At 41.4% G+C, this 18,462-nt stretch overlaps 1 protein-coding gene across 4 annotated transcripts in view; it reads left to right on the top strand.

Annotated features, from left to right (window-relative positions):
• The window catches only part of ZMAT4 (zinc finger matrin-type 4), a 266,950-nt gene extending 252,171 nt beyond the window's left edge, over positions 1 to 14,779 (top strand). For 2 of the 4 annotated variants that reach the window (XM_081921383.1, XM_081921385.1), the window contains one exon: positions 12,859 to 14,779. In XM_081921383.1, coding sequence (XP_081777509.1) covers positions 12,859 to 12,877 — 19 coding nt within the window. In that variant the 3' untranslated portion in view covers positions 12,878 to 14,779. Of the gene's footprint in view, positions 1 to 12,354; positions 12,521 to 12,858 lie in introns of those variants that run through there. The other 2 variants (XM_081921384.1, XM_081921386.1) reach the window with 1 other exon arrangement.
• Positions 14,780 to 18,462: the final 3,683 nt, after the last annotated feature.

The following is an 18,462-nucleotide window of genomic DNA, read 5'->3' as shown; positions in this document are numbered from 1 at the left end:
TTGGGGCTTGCCCCGGGCATCTGGTCAGACACTATAAGAACAGGGGGGTGTTGAATTAGACGGGCTTTTGAACTGTTCCAGAATGCTCTTCTTAAATTTAAGTTTCTGTGTCCCAACTTCACTTCATTGGTGCCACTCCTAGGAGTTGAGGAGTTTGCAATATAATGATACCACATCTAGAAATGCACTGAATAGCCTAATTCTAATTTTGCTGCTGCTCAGTCTTAGGTTTTCCATCCTGTTGTGTGCAGATGTTTTGGAGGAATGCATGAAAAATCTCTATTTAAATTACACATTTTGCATGTATTTGTTATTTTAAATGTACATTTTCAATGTTTTTCAATGAACTACAGTTTTAAACCTAAAATACATATTTTCAGGCACACTGCATCACAAAATCTGGATTATATAATCCAATTTGGAGTCACATTCTGATTTATTTTGGAGTGTTGGAGCAAGCTGTTCTATTGCAAAAAGCAAATTCCTCCTCTATTCCCAATCCCAATACAGGTTTGTTTTTTTTTAAAAAAAAAATATTTATTCAAAAATTTCAAAATACAAAAACATTTAAAACATACACAAACAAAAATAGAAAAAAGAAAAAAGAAAGAAGAAAGAAGAAGAAAAAAAACATACAAGATTCAAAATAGCTTCATTTCATTATCTTGTGTCTTAAACCTCCTCATGCCTCCCTTTTTTGTATTCCAATTTAATCAATGTTTCAGCAAATTCTTCCCATATTTATCAAAAATAGACTAGTTTATCTTAACGATCTATTTCAAATTTATCAATATTATCTTTAACTTTATCTTTACTTTCCGAACCATAAACCTTTAAATTTAGAATTTAAATTATATTTAAACTTATTACCCATAAATCTTTCTACTAAAGCCAATTATTTCCTTTCCGCCACAATCTCTTATTTCACAAATATTACTCAAAATTAACCAAATATATATACATAAAAAGAAAAGTTCTCTTCTGGTTTTGTCCATCGTCCCTTTCTTCCTGGTTTCGGGTTGCGTCTGTCCTTTCTACCCTTTAATCTTAATTTTCAGTCCAGTGTTCTAATGTCTGAGGCTCTCAAGCCACTTCCATGCCACCTCTGCAGATTTTCTTGCTCCTGGTTGTGATACGTGACTTTTTTGTCCCTTGTTAAAGTCTTTCGTACTTTCTTCCCCTTCTCTTTGGGGAGTGCATCTCTGGGAAGTTCCATACAGTCATAGTCTCCATTTCCATTTGTCAGGTTGTTCCATTCCCCCCAGTTCCACTCCCCATTGTTAAATTTATAATCCAAACGGTAGTTGCTCCAAAAGTACTTCTTCTCTTGTTTCACAGTCCCACTAGGGCTAAGAATCCCCTTAACTCCAGAAGTTTGCAGACACCCTTTGGGTTCAACAACGTTAGGTCTCTCGTTTTGTAACTTTTGAGGTATAATAGCAGTCTCTTCCATCTCCCCCTGCCCTTGGGTTTGCCTTAGGTCAATTTCCTGGGTCAGTTGTTGTAAGGTTTCACTCTCTTCTTCTCCTTTCTAGCTACAGCAGTCATGGCATCCAGTTTCTCATCTACCAAGTTCATATCCTCCTGCAGCTGCTGTAGCATAGCATACACTCTACCAAGGGCAGCAAGAAAAACTTCCTTCCTGCTCATTTTTAGTCAAGGTCAAATATCTGGTCTCACACTGATTTCCACAGCTGTTATGTCTCTTTGTGAACTGCAACAAAAAAGCTAACAAACTCCCTCTAGAGGGCAGAACTTCTGTTAACCTCCATCTTTAAAATGTTTCAAACAAAGGAAAGTTTACTTTCAATTTTCCAATACTTTGTTTCCTTGCAAAAAGCACAAGCAGAAAGCGACATTAAAGTCTATTTGTTTCTCTTTTGTTTCTATCTGTCCATATCCATTTCCTTCAAAGAATCTGTCCCGACGTCCCGTCCCCAGGTTGGGGGCAATGGAAATTTATTCCTTTATTTTCTATCTGCAGGATTAGATAATCAAAGTTCTTTTACCCCCTTTCCTCCTGCTGTCAAGGGGGTTTTATTGGTCATAAGTGCCGGAAATTTCAATCTTTAAATCAAATTCAAGGCTAATTAGTTTGTACGATCTTTGCTTCAATCTGTTTACAAAAAAAAAAAAAACGGGAGGCAGACTTCCTTTTTATACCTTCCCGCTTCATGCCTAATTCCAAATTTTTTTTTTCCTTAATCCAATCCTCCGTTTTTACTCACGGGTGCTTGTTTAGAGTCCAAATGTCATCAGGAAAAAGCCGGCGCTCTCTGTCGATGGCTGTGCGGCTTCCCTCCGTGAAAATAGCAATCGGTTCATTTACACCACGCTGCTCACACCACTTCACTCTGGAGCCCCAAAAAAGGGTTTCCCGGCGAGTAGGGGAGGCGCTCTCGGTGCTCCGCCGAACCCCACATCCCCAGGCTTCTCCGCCTGGGGTTTCTAGCGTTTCCCCACCTTCGCCGCGGTGGGAAGACCCAATTTTCACGGAGCCCGTTCCTCCAGTCGGAGGAACTCCGCCATTCGACGATGGCGCCAACCCGGAAGTGCCCATCACAGGTTTTTATATTGCTGAGAAGATAAGAAGATACATGACTGTTGCATTCAACAAAAACCATGAATGTGACATGACACCAACTTCCAGCCTCCCAGAATAGAGAGAGAACAGATAAAAGCCAATGGTATTAAAGCAATATTCTTGAGACTCATACTGCTAGGGAACTGGCATTTGCCGGAACCTGAAGAGATGTCCAAATAGGCCCTAGACCTCCATCCCCTTCCAGTGCCTCTGGGTTAATGCTATGTGAACATAAGAGCCTTTGGGTTAGGTCAATGGCCCATCTAGTCCAGAATCCTAGTTTCACAGTGGCCAAACAGATGCCTGTGGGAATCTGGCGACCCAGATCCAAGCAAAAGAGCACTCTCCCTTTCAGGCTGCCGTCTTGATAACACAGCGCATAAGTTGAAATTAGCTAGAAGTTTTATTGCATTTCTGGGTTTGTTTCCTGTCTAATACCTTTTCCATATATCTACTCTTTGGGCTCAGGGAATTAATTGCTGCCTCTTCCAGTGAGGAATGCTACCCCCTGCTTTCTGAAGCTGCCTGTGCTTCTTGAGCAAGCTGACTTCTCTCCCTTCCACTCTCTGCTAATGCCTTATCTATTGCTTGTCTATCAGTAGGAATGTGTACACACTCAAAATTCAGGAGCCATTTTATCCCTCTATTACTGCCTCCAGCAGTGGCACTTGAAAGGGGGTACAGAAGAGAAGTGGCACCCTCCTGGCAGTGGTGCTGGGCTGGAGATGTGGTAGCAGCAAGACCTGGGGATCCCCTGTGTTGCCTCACCCCTGCTCCATCCCTGTCCCAGAACATGGCTTCTGTGAGGCTGTGGCTGCCACTTCATATGCACACCCTCATATGCTGCCCTGTTCCCCCGCCCCTGGATTTGAAGACACATTTCTCTGAAGAGTCTTTGGATGGGTCTTTCCTGGATGGGTCTGAAGAGCTTTTTGGTTCACAGCACAGCCTAAGATAGATTCTGGAACTGAAAGAATTAGAAGGAGACTGTTATAATATGCACTTGAGCTCAGGGCTGGCCCACCAATGAGGCAAGGTAGGGGACAGCACATTTGGCTTCCAAAGACTAGGAACATGTGAATGTTCCTTCCTTTGTTTCTGATATAGCTCTCCACTCCTCACCTTGTTCCTGATGTAGAGCTTCACTCCCTCCCCTTCTTTCCAGGTTGGGGGTAGGCAAAATTTTGTGGTTTTCTTCAGGTACCAAAATGTCTTGAGTCGGTCCTGCTTGAGCTCATGTTTGGTCTGGGCAAAATCACATCACATTTTCAAGCTTGTTTGTGTTCCCGTCCCAGTCCCATATTCCTAAATAGGTATACCTGATGAACTTTTGAGGATTTTTTTTTTAAAAAAAGAAGCTTACTTAGGTGGCTTCCTGCTTGTGGAATGCTCTTCCCAGGAAAGCTTGCCTAGTGTCTTTACTACATATTTCACTTTTCCTAGGCCTTTGGCTAATTAAAAAAATCTGTAGCATTTTAAACTGTATTTGTGGATTATTGTTTTTGTTTTTTACTATGTTATGGAAACCCAGATGGGCGGGATATAAATTATTATGATGATGTATTTTTATGTTTCAAACACCTCTGTGATCTTCAGATGAGGGTCAGTATAGAAATTTAAATAATAATAATAATAATAATAATAATAATAATAATAATAATAATAATAATGTAGTACATTAATTTTTAAAATTGGCATAAACTAAGTGCTCCACCTGAGCACTGGGAATGTCAAAGAGAATTATTTTCACTAATCATGGATGCGTCCAAGTGTCTTGGAAAAAATGGGAACAGTGTTAAAAATATTACTAAAATGTCTGATTTACAGCTCCTCCTTTACCACTTGGTTTTGATGACTCATACAAGGTTTGGTGAATGGATTTCTTATGATTGCAACATCCTGAATAAGAAATAAAAATAGTAGACCCTAGCTGACCTTAACTCTCTTGGAGAATGGGAAAATACATTATTATCCCCAAATTAATAATCAGAAGACGGGTGAACATGCTGTTGTTGCACACCCCAATCTCTGAGCACTGCAAGATTTCCAGTGGTTCCAGGAAGTTGGTGCTTCCTTTTGGGAATGAGGCACAGCAGAGACTGTGGTGTCTTTATGATATATGGTTTATATATACAACCTGATCCTACAATGGAGGGGTTCACAACATAATCACTCCAAGAGGGTCTTGCTTCCCCCACTGCAGTAGATTCAAAACAGAATCAACCATCATGCTCTGATGGCTCTAGCTTACCGCCTTTACCCAACTGTAACCTTTTCCCTTCAACTCTAAAAGCTCACCTCAAACTCTGCCTTTGTCTTCTAACTAACTATGAGTTGAGGGAGGGGCTCATCCCATTTGCCATGTACCACAGAGCCCCATCTCTTTCCTCATGGCATGTCACCTTTTGTTCTCCTAATGGCCCATGACCCCAGGTGATTTCCTCAGCACAAAACTGGCCTGGCTTATATTTTAACATTTGCTGAATCCAAAGGTTCAGTATCTGGCACCCAGATATTCACAACAGGGGAGTCTGAAATTCAGTACACAGGGGAGTCTGGCACTCACACACGCACAACAATACAATAGATTAGTGAAAACTAGAATATATTTTATTAATCATTTTATTAATCATTGATTTAAACATGAGTTGATGTTTAACATAATTGCTATTGTGCAATAGTCACAATTTAAAGACATGGTCCATCTTCATCTATATAAAAGCAACAATTTGCACACATGACACTGGAAACATTTTGGAATTCAAACTGATTGAATTTCAAACATTTGTAATTTTTGCTTTTGAAAGTTTATTTTGGGGGATGAATTTAAAAATAATGTAGAGTGCAGTCATTCCCCTGCATGTTTGTAGTCCTCTGCACACAAACCCTTTGCACAGGAATACCCACAGACATTCACAGAACCATGTGGTGGAGCTGATGCTTTATGTGCACAAGGCCCCAGATTCAGTCCCTCATATAATCAGTTGAAAAGACCACGAGTGGGGGGGGGGAACCCTCACTGAGACACTGAAGAACTGCTGCTAGTCAGGCTAACCTGGAGTCCTTTAGGTGTTGAACCACAACTCCCATCACCCCTGTCAATTGGGCATGGTGACTGGGACTGAAATTGGCTTTTCCCTGCAGACAAAGCAGAGTGAGACACAGGGGCAAGGAGAGGCCATGCCACTTGTGGAGAGGGCTGTTTGTGCTGAACGCAGGACTCGTAAGCAGCCTGGTTTCCATGGGGACCAGCAGTCAGTGGACGGCAAGAGTCATGTGCCACTCCCACAATAGGGTCAGGCAGGCTGCAGAAGTTGGAGGAATCTTCTTCCTTGGTAATAGCTGGCAGACAGAGACCCAAGCCCTTGTGTCCTGACCCACTTTCTGAGGGAAGGGGGAGGGGCAGGCAGTAGAAACCATGCTGAAGGCGACTCATGCAAGGCCAAGCCTACTGTTAAGAGAGGAATGATTCAGTCACCTCAGGCAACGGTTGCAGAGCAATATTTAAAGGCAGTGCATTGTCAGTTAATAATACTAATGCTATATTTTAACTGAATTCAGTTCCATAATGAAAAATCTCAGGTGCCAAAATTTCTGGGGTTGGTCTTTCATTGGAGCATTCCAATGGAAACAGAAAGGGGAGAAAAAATTGCTAATGTTCACTTATTTGTCCTGTGTCCAGTGAATACGAATGACATTTGCTGCTGCTTTGCTTTCAGTCCACAAATAAGATACTGTATATTTTTTATTTTGCCTTGCATTTGCATTGTAGTATATGTGGTGGAATGTGGCTTATGTAATGTCTGTAATTAATTATGTAATTCTGCCACGGTGGATAACAAGATGATGGAACATGAACTGTAGTGGAGCAGAGACGCTGCAGGGCAGAAGGGAGACTTTGCTTCTTCACACATAACTCCAGCCGCGTGATGACTGAGAAACTATCCTTCTGTGAGGCAGAGCACCGTGCGTGTCATGTTCAAGGGTCACTATCCAGAATGGCACATTCTCCTGCATAGCACACCTCTATGTGCCAGGAGCCCCTTGGATTCACCACAGCAGCCAAGTGGAACCCTCAGAACCATGAAGAGTGCTAAGGGGTCTTTGTGGATAGAGAGTCTTCTCAGGGTACCAGGTCTTGAGGAGTGGATTTTGTTAGCCAAGCTGGGATTGACTACCACTGTAGTTCAGGCATTAGTAATTTCACATTAGAGTTACCATACATCTGAGGAAACCTGGTCATGTCCTCTTCTGGGGGGGGCAACATGCCCATCTGGGTGGATTTTTACATTTTAAAGGAAATGTCCAGGTTTTTAGGGGGTTGGGGGCTTGGGCTCAGGTGGCCTGGGCTCCGGTTCGGGCAGCTCCGGCTGCTTGACATGCTGTGGCTGCTGCCAGCCCAAACCGGGAGCCCCTTTCCCCGACAGGTTGGCAGTGGCTCGGGCTGTCATTTTTGCTCAACAAGTGTGCTGCCAAATAGAGCAGTTCTTTCCAAGGATATCAGGACAAAAGGAATGAGGTGGTGGAAGGGGAACCAAAACAGTTTTATTAACAAATAAACAGCAGGCATGCAAAGCATAAACTAAAACATACCCAACAGGGGCTACCCAATCTCCCCTTCAGCTGCCCGGAGCTCCAGGAAAAAGACCCCGACTGTCACTCTCCCAGCATCAGGTCCTTTGACCTGGGCAGAAGCTCCCCGGGCTCCTCCCACATATGGCTTTTATAGCCTGCCTTGAAGTGCACCTGGCATTACTCATAATTAGCCCAGGACCCTGAGATGGAATTAATACAGAGCAGCTGAGAGTCTCCCACTACCTGCAGCCAGGCATCCAGCCAGCACTTGCAGCACAGAAGAACCCAAGAAACTATTAGTATATAAAACCCTCCACTGCTTGGAATCAGTCTACTTGCCTCATATGTGCCCACTTGATTGCTTTAATCCAAGATCATCCACTCTTCTAGGGATGCTTCTTTTGCAATTTTCCTCATCCTTCTAGGGGAGGAGAGCAGGAGAGTGGGCAGCAATCCTGCCACCCATCCTCCTCAGCCGCAGTGCACCTCTCGCCTGTTCACAGCTACTCTGGAGCAGGAGGAAGAGGGCAGCAGCTTCCCTGCTCCTTTCCTCCTCTGGACTGTGTGGTGCACGGGACCTGGGGCTGGACCCCGCGCACCACCGCTGTGGTGATAGTTCTTCCCCTTCACATTTTATCCTTACAACAAGCCTAAGAGACAGAGACTGGCCCAAGCTCACCCAGTGAGCATCATGGCTCCCACATCCCTAGGCCAGCACCCTGAGCCCATGGCACCATTGCTAAGAGCTTCTGGGATTTAGCTTTGATTTCTCCAAAGTCGGCTCCACTACACAGAAAAAAAGAGTGGGGGATGCTATTCCTTAACTCACCCCCCAGATTTTAAAATTTGCTGTCAAGCAAAGAGTTTGCTCAGCTTCCCCATTATACCTTTACAAGGGCCACTAAAATCGAATGTCTTCATTGTCTGCTTTTATAACCTTGCATTTCTAGGCAGACAATGTTTTCCTCCATTGCCTTCATCTTCATTTGCCTTTAAAGTAAAAATCCCACATAATCAAAATATATTCCTGAGAGATGTTCAAGTTACTCTGCCCAGTTAGATTTCTATAAAACTTAAGGAAATTTTGTTAAGCACCAAAGCATTAAAGCACATCTGCCCCATTTTTTTTCTAAAAGATTGTTATTTTGGGGGGTAATTTGAATTGCTGCAGCATTTATTAATAGCCACGTTTATTCGATGAGCTTCATGCTTCATGCAGAGAACTGACTAATATATGAAAAAGAGGTCTGTAGTGCAATAATAACTCTAGCAGATGAATATTTATAAAAGCTAATTGGGATTTAAAGGCACTTTAATACTGTGCTGCTAGAAAGAGGCTGGAATAGTTCCATCATGATGAGATTTAAAGATCTTTCTTTTTTGTTGAAAGGGGGAAATAGTTATCTTGATTTGTTTAAGTATTTTGATCACATTTTGAAAATCACTAAATGTGTAATGGATTTCAGAGGCATATATATTATAATGATGGAATGACTTTTGCACCCAAAAGAAAACATTTGTTCTCTCACTGTTAGTTGTTTAGATGCTCTCCTGTGGTTTTTGGGAGGGCATCCCAGCCCAGGGGCCACCAGGTAGAGTGTGTCTCCCCTCCAACCCCAGAGAAGATGTTCACAGATGATGTTCATGTCCAGCATCACCAACTACACCATCTGCCCTACACCAATCTGCCATCTGTGGTCCAACAGTGGCACCATCAAGAAGAAAGCATTCATTGGATCCTCCCATTCACCAGACACACAGACCAAGAATGGGGGGAAAGTGCATCAGCGTTGGCGTGCCAATTGTTCTCCCCATTGCAACCAGTGGGAGGGAAAAACTGGGACAGAAAGCACCAGAGAAAAGAAGAATAGACAAAATAATGAACCCCACAGAAGGAACAATATAGAGAACAGCCTTGTGTTGAGCCAGACCATTGGTTCATACAGCTCACTATTTTCCACACTGACTGGCAGTGGCTCTCCAGGGTGTCCTCTGGGGTGTCTGGGACCTTATGCTCTGGCCCTTCTGTCCTGCTGGTGCAAAACCAGCAGAGCACGGAAAATTTTTTTTGCTTGCCTTTATGCCTCACCTTTTCCTTCAAGGATCTCAGGCTGGCTCATTTAATCCTTTGAGGGAGGTTGGGCTGAGAGGCAGTGACTGACCCAAGGCCACCCAGTGAACTTCATGGCTGAGGAAGGATTGGAACCCTGGTCACCCACGTCCTAATTCAACCCTCTAGGAATTGGGCAGTTCACCTACCTGAGATTCTATTTCTCCAAATATATTTGTGTGTAATTTTTGCAAATTATTTCCCCCTATATATGCATTTTTGCATATTATTTTCACTAATATAGACATTTTTGTAGACACTACTCCAGCATATGCATTTTTTTTTACCAGTTACTTGGCTGGAAAACTGAATCGCAAAAATTGGAAGAAGTGTGAATTTTGAAGGATAGCCGTGCATCTGTTTTCATATTGTTTTGTAAAGTGCATTCATCTTTAAATGCCTACTTGCACCAGGCACCAGCCATTTTGCTCACATGTTGGTTCCTGGCCCCTGTGTGGGTCGGCAGTGTTTGCCTAAGCCTGCTCTTCTCTGGTAGCATCCCACCCTCTCCCCCCCCATTCCTCCCTCTTCTGGGTCCAAAAGGACCTGTGCATTGGCAGTCACATGTCAATTGGATGCGCCTAAAATGTACTCATTTCTCCCCCAGTCTCAGGCTGCATTCAGTCTTCACATGCACATGGGGAAAGGGTTAGGGCTTCTCTGTTGGGGATTCCCCATCCTCCTTCTGAGGTGGGGAGGTGCAGGTATTTGGGGCTTATTCTTGGTTTTTTATGTGAGAAGATAAAAGAGTGGTTTTCTCTGCCAACTGCGGAGTTGGGTTGGGGGGAACCAGATTGGGAGGGTTTGGAATAGGTTTTGGGAGTGTGATCATTTTGATCATGGCTATTTTGTCTGAGAGAGTGAAATTCATGTTATTCCATCTCTTTAGGTCTTTGTTAATTTGTCGCCACAGGGGCTTGTAGTTATGGAGGTGCAATTTATTGAGGTTTCTGGTTATTTGTACCCCTAGGTATCTGAACTTGGTGTGGCAAAGTTTTATTTTGGTGAGTTCTTAGTGAGTTCTGTTTGGGTGTGAGGAGGGGTGTTGAAGCACATAGCTTCTGACTTTGTAAAATTTACCTGTAGGCCCGACACCATTGCAAATGTGTTGAGTTCTCTGACTAGGGAGGTTGCTGTGCTTATGGGGTCTGGTGTTGTGACCATTAGGTCATCTGCAAAGAGCCCTAATTTATAGGTTCTGCCTTTTATTTCCACTCCTTGATGTCTGTGGCTGCTCGGATGCGGATTGCTAAGGGTTCCAGAGCCAGGATAAATAAGAAGGGAGACAGTGGGCATCCTTGTTTCGTGCCTCTTTGGATAGCTATAGTATTACAATCCATATTATTAGTTCTGCATCTTGCTGAGGCTTGGGAGTATATTTGTTTGAGGATTTGTAGGAAGTTGGGGCCAAATTTCATGTTAGTTAGTACTGCTAATATGTATTTCCACTCTAAGCAATCAAAGGCTTTGAGGATGTCTAAGGACATAATTTGAGGATGTCTAAGGACATAATTTGACCAAACTGCGGAAGGCAGTGGAGGACAGAGGTGCCTGGCGTTCTCTGGTCCATGGGGTCACGAAGAGTCGGACACGACTAAACGACTAAACAACAACAACAACAAAGGACATAATTGTCAATGGGAGTTTAGTTGCCTTGCTGTGTTCGATCAGGTTCAGTAGTTTCCTGATGGGGTCTGTTATATTGCGGCCAGGGACAAAGCCAGTCTGGTCTGGGGCTATTAACTTGTGTAGGAAGATTTTTAGGCGGTTGGCCAAGATTGATGTGAATATCTTGTAGTCTTGGTTTATTAATGAGATTGGGCGGTATGATTCTACTTTGAGGCTGTCTTTTAGTGGTTTTGGGATGGAGACTATTTTGGAGTGGGTCCAGGTTTTGGGGATGGGGCCCCCTTTTATGATGTCGTTGAATAGGCGGGTCATGTAGGGCATCAAGGGTTCTTTGAATTTCCTATAGAATTCTGCTGTGAAGCCATCTGGGCCTGGGGCTTTGTGTGGTTTCAGGTTTTTGAGGACTGCATCTATTTCCTCTGGGGTGATAGGACTGTCCATGAATTCCTGTTCCTCATTGGTTAAGGTAGGCATGGTCAGTCCTGCTAGGAATTTTTTGATTTCCCTCTCTGGTGGGTTATGGGAGGTGTATAGGTTTCTGAGATTATTTCTTTGGGGGAGAATGTTATGTTGCCGTCTTTTTTGGTGATGCAGTGTATTCTTGTTTTGAGTGCTTTTTTCCTACATCTATTTGCTAGTAATCTGGAGTTTTTCCCTCCGTATTCATAGAAACGTTGTTTAGAGTATAGAATGTTGATCATTGTTTTGTTGATTTCTAAGGAGTCTAGTTCTCTCCTTTTTTGTTCTATAAGTTTGAGGAGTTTTTTAGGTCCTGTTTGTTTGTAGCGTGAAGTGCAGTGGGAAGATACAAACAAGCAGGAAACATTGAAATGGTCCAGCAAGCTGTTTATGCCATAACATAAGTTAATTTGAGAATTTAAAAGGAAATTTTGCAGAGGGGGGTTGGTGGTCACATGGCTAAAAGTCCTGCAGGCAAGGAACCTGAATGGAAAGGGCATTTTGAAGATGTTGGACCCCCATCCCCAGGTAATTTGAACATTTAATATGCCAGTTCTCCCCCTCCCCAGGGGAGTGAAGCATTTCACAAAAACAGTGTGTGGGCTTTGCCACAGCATGGCCACTTAGCTTATCATTTGGTTAGGTTTGTGAAATGTGTACCTCACTTCACACTAAGTAAGTCCCAAAGCAATTTAGAATAAAAAATGTAAATGTTACATTAAAACCACAGAAACATGATTGAAAGCGGATTTAACTATGCAATGATATATATATTATGGTGCTGCCCCAAAACTCTGGAAAACAAACAGCTCTCAATAACCAAAATGATGACATGGTTGGTGCCAGGTTAGCCTCCCTGGAGAGAGCATCCCATAAAAAAGGGCTACAGATAAGGCCTGTTCTTTGGCCCACCTCTCTCCAGAGAGACCTCAAATTTTGTGCTTTCATTCCTGTTGCAAATGAGTAAGAAGCTTCTTCCTCCCCCTTTTTTTTGCAGCCTGAAGAACCAGTAGGAGGTCATCCAAGACAATTTACCACCACAGTTTCTTCTCCAGAGAAGAGCTATGTTGACTATGACTAGGAGGCCTTCTGGGACAATGAGCACTTCCTGTGTGGCATCATTAATGTGTAGCTAATCTTTGCTTTGGACGATGAATGGATTTTTTTTTAAAGAAATTTTTATTACATTTTCTGTTTACAAAGTCAGAGATATAAAATCTTAGAGAGAACAGGTAGAAAATAGAAACAAACAAGAAAAAAAGAAAGAATAAACAATCCAACTTTCAAATACACTTTTACATTACATTACTAATGATGAATGGATTTTAATTTTATTTTTATTTTGTGGTGCATAACAAGATTCAGATGGATTTTTTTACCCTTGGAGATAAGTCTATATATATTCAACATGCAATCAAGAGAGTATGTTTAAAAATGTAAAATATATCTTCAGAGACCATTGGAATAAAATATTTTTTTCTTTTTTCATATTTATTCTTAGATTTCTTCAGAGAGTATAAGATCCTATTAAATAGTCCATGTGATGTAAATAACGAGTCTTCAGCAAGAAATAAACATGATGTCTTCACCACATTCTGCATACTTCTTGTCATCTGCACTGAGAGGGGGAGAAAAAAATGGCTCTTGACCTTTGGAATGTAGACTGGAGACAGGTAGAAAAGATTTGGAAGTAGATGGAGAGAAGCATCACTCCCTGTAGTACATAATGGAGTCATGCCCCCTGGTGTCATTCTAGAAGTTGTTGGACTTCAACTTCCATCTGTCCCAGGCAGCATGACGAACCATCATCAGGTATGATGGAAAATTCAATCCAACAACATGTGGAAAACCACAGCTTTGCCATCCCTATCAGTGCCCTGCTCCCCCCGAAACACTGTGACTTCTGGTCAAACAGGATATTGAAGGTGTTGGAAACACTGCAAAAACCATCGAAAACAGAAGTAGGAGTGGAAATGGCTGAGGTTTGCTTATTTGCTCCATGAATGGGAATCTAATCTGTCCATACAGTCGTTCTCTGCTTCTGTTGTTGCTTTCAGCCCACAAACAATATACACAGTAACTGATTATGCACACTGCTTTGTGTTTCCTTTGCATTGAGTTTAATGGAGTGGAATGATTTAATGACAATATAACTTAACTACATGATTAAGTAAGTTATGTGATTTTGCCACAGCAGCAGTGAGATGAAGAACTAAGTTTCTGGCAAAAGACAAACTGCAGCAGAACGGAAACACTGCTGCATGTGACAAATACAGTGCAAAACAGAAAACAATACATTCTTACATCACTAAGCAGTGGTGAGCCTGGGATGTGTGTACACTTTATGAGCAATGCCTCATTTCTCAAACCTTCAAACCTTTTTAAAAGGTATTTATTACCTTTCTCCAGGGGGTGCACTTACAGGCTCCTCCAGAATTTTGCACAGCGATGGAAACAACCACCACATAACAATTGCAGTTAGGGATGCAAGATGCATAACCAGCCCCTGAGAAATGTCAATAGACTTATTGAAACTCTCTTGGCTTCTTTTGAGCTTCTCAGATGTTTCACCTAAGTAGTGACAAGAGACTTATTTGCCCCATGTGGCAACATTGTGCTACTCTCCATATAGCCAGCTGTTTCCAGAACAGACTCAGAACTTACTAGAGCCAGTGAGATCTGGATTTATTGTTGAAACAATAGCACTCTGGACTCTGGACCCTGGACCCTGGACTATGGTCTAGATTCTGGCAAAAGCAGAACTCTCCACATCTCTGTCTTCAAGCAATGCAATATGAAATACTGTAAATGTTCTGGAATTTTGCATAATTTATAAATGCAGACATATATTCCAATTTGCTTGATTCTCCTGTAATCATTAACTGAGTTGTGGTTACAAAGGAAGGAGACTTTAGGGTCAAGGGCCCTCTGCCACCTTCTTTTGGAATTTAGAGAATTGATGGGTTACGATGTGCTTCAATGGTTGTCCTAATTAAAAAAAAATCAGCAGACAAGGTCACAGGAACCCAAAAAGTCATGGAATTTTTTTAAAAAAGGTTTTATATTGAACATTTTGAAAGAGCAGTCCTAATTATAGAAAGCTGTCATAACTGATGCCAGTTTAAGTTCTCTGTTTGGGAGGAATTTGACACACCACCATTTTTGCTAACTTCTTCCACTGGGTTGCTAGGTCACATGTAAATTCTGCCAGCTGAACAAAGGACACAGGCAGGAAAGCCCAAGAGGCCAAGATCCACCAAATCCAAGCTCATCTTGGCAGATCTTAGGTTTGAATTGGGCTGTAAAATGAACATGTTTTACATACATACATACAGATAGAGATATATCAACAAGCAGAAATGATTGCCACAATTGCATAACAATTACAATTTATCTAAATACTTGAAATATTGGGTCTCCAGATGCAATATTCATTGCTCTTGGGAGTTCTTGTGACTTTGTATATTGCTTTTCTTACTCTTGAGGACCTGCTTTGTTTTAGTTGCCTTTCTAATAAGGCAGCTGCTTTCCATGAAACAAGGGGGTACCCAGAATTTCAGTGTAATTTCCCAGTGCTGATTCATCCTTGCAGGCATAACAGGCTTCTGAAAGTGAGAGCAATTGTGTGCAGGGTTTTTTTTAAAAGCACTTAACCTAGGGGGAAATGCAAGAACATCTGTACTTCAAAAGCAGGTAACATTAAGCAGTGGAGTCTCCTCCATCCCGAGGATAAAGTGCCAGATTTTAAACAGTCCATTTAAAACTTTAAATGAGTACAGCACACTTAAAAAGAAAACATTCTGGACACATGTTTTTAAACCTATTTAAGAACTTCTGGCAGCAAGGGAGACATAACATGAAAAATTAAAATCAGGATTGCTGCCAATGTTTCTACATGTACAGTGATTGCCAATGCCATCCAAGGGAAGTGAACTTATTAGACCTGCTCAACTTTGCTGAATGCTTTGTTGGAGGCACCAAAGCAAAAGCAGTCAGGTTCTATCACAACATACAACAAACTCCCCTCATTGCCCAGAGCAATGAGCCAGACTGAACCAAAAGCTTTTACACAGGTCACCATACTGCTTTTCCTTCAATTAGCTGGAATCTGGTGGTTAATGCACTACTTAATCTCATCCTGAAGCTCATGCCCTGTTGCAGCAACGATGGGAAACCCAAGGTCCTGGGTCTGTGGTTAGCGTTGGTCTGTACGCTCCACAGATGCTTTGCCTGCTGGAAGGCATCCTTGATAGAACTGTAAGAAAGTTTCTTGCCTGTCTGGTTGAAGGAGGGGCGCGTGGGTGTGATTGTGGGTGCAAACTGAGCTTTTCTTTTTCTATAGAATATTTATTAAAATTTTCAATAATAATACAATGAAAATAAAAAGAAAAAATAACAAAAATACAAAAGAAAAAATAATTAAAAACACACAGATTTTCCATTACTTATTTTCCTTTAGCTTGTTTCCCGGACCTCCTCATACCTCCCTTTTTTGTATTCCAATTCGGATTGTTAGTTCAGGAAATCCTTACCATTAATTTTTTACCTATTTCTAAACCTTTTTTTCATATTCTCTTAAAGCATTACAGCTGGAAACCACTTAATTTCTATCCAACCTCATTCTAACATTCATTAATTTTACAATATTTCTGTAAATAGTCTTTAAATTTCTTCCAATCTTCTTCCGCCGACTCTTCTCCCTGATCTCGGATTCTGCCAGTCATTTCTGCCAATCCCATATAGTCCATCACCTTCATCTGCCATTCTTCCCGGGTGGGTAGGTCTTGTGTCTTCCAGGACTTTGCAATAAGTATTCTTGCTGCTGTTGTAGCATACATAAAGAAAGTTCTATCCTTCTTTGGCACCAATTGGCCGACCATGCCCAGGAGAAAGGCCTCTGGTTTCTTCAGGAAGGTATATTTAAATACCTTTTTCATTTCATTATAGATCACTTCCCAGAAAGCCTTAATCCTTGGGCACGTCCACCAAAGGTGAAAGAATGTACCTTCAGTTTCTTTACATTTCCAACATTTATTATTGGGCAGATGATATATTTTTGCAAGCTTGACTGGTGTCATGTACCCCCTGTAAATCATTTTCATAATATTCTCTCTTAAGGCATTGCATGCCGTAAACTTCATACCTGTGGTCCATAACTGTTCCCAGTCAGCAAACATAATGTTATGGCCAACATCTTGTGCCCATTTAATCATAGCAGATTTCACCGGTTCATCCTGAGTATTCCATTTCAACAGCAAGTTATACATCTTTGACAAAATCTTAGTTTTAGGTTCTAACAGTTCTGTTTCTAATTTTGATTTTTCCACCTGGAAGCCAATTTTCTTGTCCAAATTATATGCCTCCATTATCTGATAATAATGAAGCCAATCTCGCACTTTGTTTTTTAATTTCTCAAAACTCTGCAGTTTCAGTCTATCTCCTTCTTGTTCCAAAATTTCCCAATATTTCGGCCATTTGGCCATATTGAGCTTTTTCTGAGCTTTTGCTTCCATTGGTGACAACCACCTCGGGGTTTTATTTTCCAATAAATCCTTATATCTTATCCAGACATTAAACAATGCTTTCCTGACAATATGGTTTTTAAATGCTTTATGTGCTTTAACCTTGTCGTACCACAAATATGCATGCCACCCAAAAACATTGTTAAAGCCTTCTAAATCCAAAATGTCTGTGTTCTCAAGAAGCAGCCAGTCTGTCAACCAGCAGAATGCTGCTGATTCATAGTAAAGTTTAAAGTCTGGCAGGGCAAATCCACCCCTTTCCTTTGCATCAGTTAATATCTTGAATTTTATTCTGGGCTTCTTGCCCTGCCAGACAAATCTAGAAATATCTTTCTGCCACTTCTTGAAACAGTCCATCTTGTCCACAATTTGCAGTGTTTGAAACAAAAACAACATTCTAGGCAATACATTCATCTTTATAGCTGCAATTCGACCCAACAAGAAAAGCTTCAAATTTGACCAAATTTCTAAATCTTTTTTCACTTCTGTCCAGCATTTTTCATAATTATCTCTAAATAAGTTCCCATTTTTAGCTGTCATATTAATCCCCAGGTATTTCACTTTCTTAACCACGGTCAAACCTGTCTCATTCTGAAACCTCTCTCTTTCAATCAATGTTAAATTTTTCTCTAAAACCTTAGTTTTTAACTTGTTCAGTTTAAATCCTGCCACTTGACCAAATTCTTGAATTAGTTCTAAAACCCTTTTAGTACTAGATTCTGGCTCCTGTAACGTCAATACTAAGTCATCTGCAAATGCTCTCAGCTTGTACTGTTTGGCTCCGACCTGTATACCTTTGACAAACCGGTCCCTTCTAATCATGTTCAGCAAAACCTCCAGGACCGAAATGAAGAGCAATGGGGAAATTGAGCAACCCTGTCGTGTCCCTTTTTCTATCTTGAATTCTTCCGTTACCACATTATTTACAATTAGTTTAGCCTTTGTTGAGAGTATATTGCACCTATACCATTTTCAAAACCTTGGCCTACCCCCATCCCCTGTAGGTTCTTTTTCATAAAACTCCAAAAGATGTTGTCAAAAGCTTTATCCGCGTCTACAAATATCAGAACTGCTTTAGTGTTTATATTCACTTCTAATTTTTCCAGAATGTCAATTATGTTCCTCAAATTATCAGACAGATGTCTTCCCGGGAGAAAGCCCGCTTGGTCTTTATGAATCTCTTCCATCAGTACTTTTTTCAATCTCTTGGCCAAAATGTCAGCAAAGATTTTGTAATCCACATTTAGTAACGATATGGGGCAGTAGTTCTTGAGTTGAGTCTTTTCAGTCTCTGTTTTCGGTATAAGTGTGATATACGCCTCTATCCACGACTCTGGTGCCCTTTTCCCTTCCAAGATTTCATTGCAGACTTCCTTCAAAGGTAACCACTCCTTCAAAGATCTATAGTATCTGGAAGTCAGCCCATCCTGTCCTGGAGATTTGCCCAATTGCATATTTTGGATGGCACCTTCTACTTCCTGTTCAGATATTTTATCGTTCAACATTAATTTACTTTCTTGAGAGATTTTTTGTAATCCATTTGTCTTCAGAAATCGGTCTATGTCCATTTTTTTCTGTGGTAT

This window comes from Podarcis melisellensis (assembly GCF_964234715.1).
Source record: "Podarcis melisellensis genome assembly, chromosome: 8".
Classification (NCBI taxonomy): domain Eukaryota; kingdom Metazoa; phylum Chordata; class Lepidosauria; order Squamata; family Lacertidae; genus Podarcis; species Podarcis melisellensis.
Note: the sequence above shows the minus strand (reverse complement) of the source record. Positions and strands in the feature narration are given on the sequence as shown.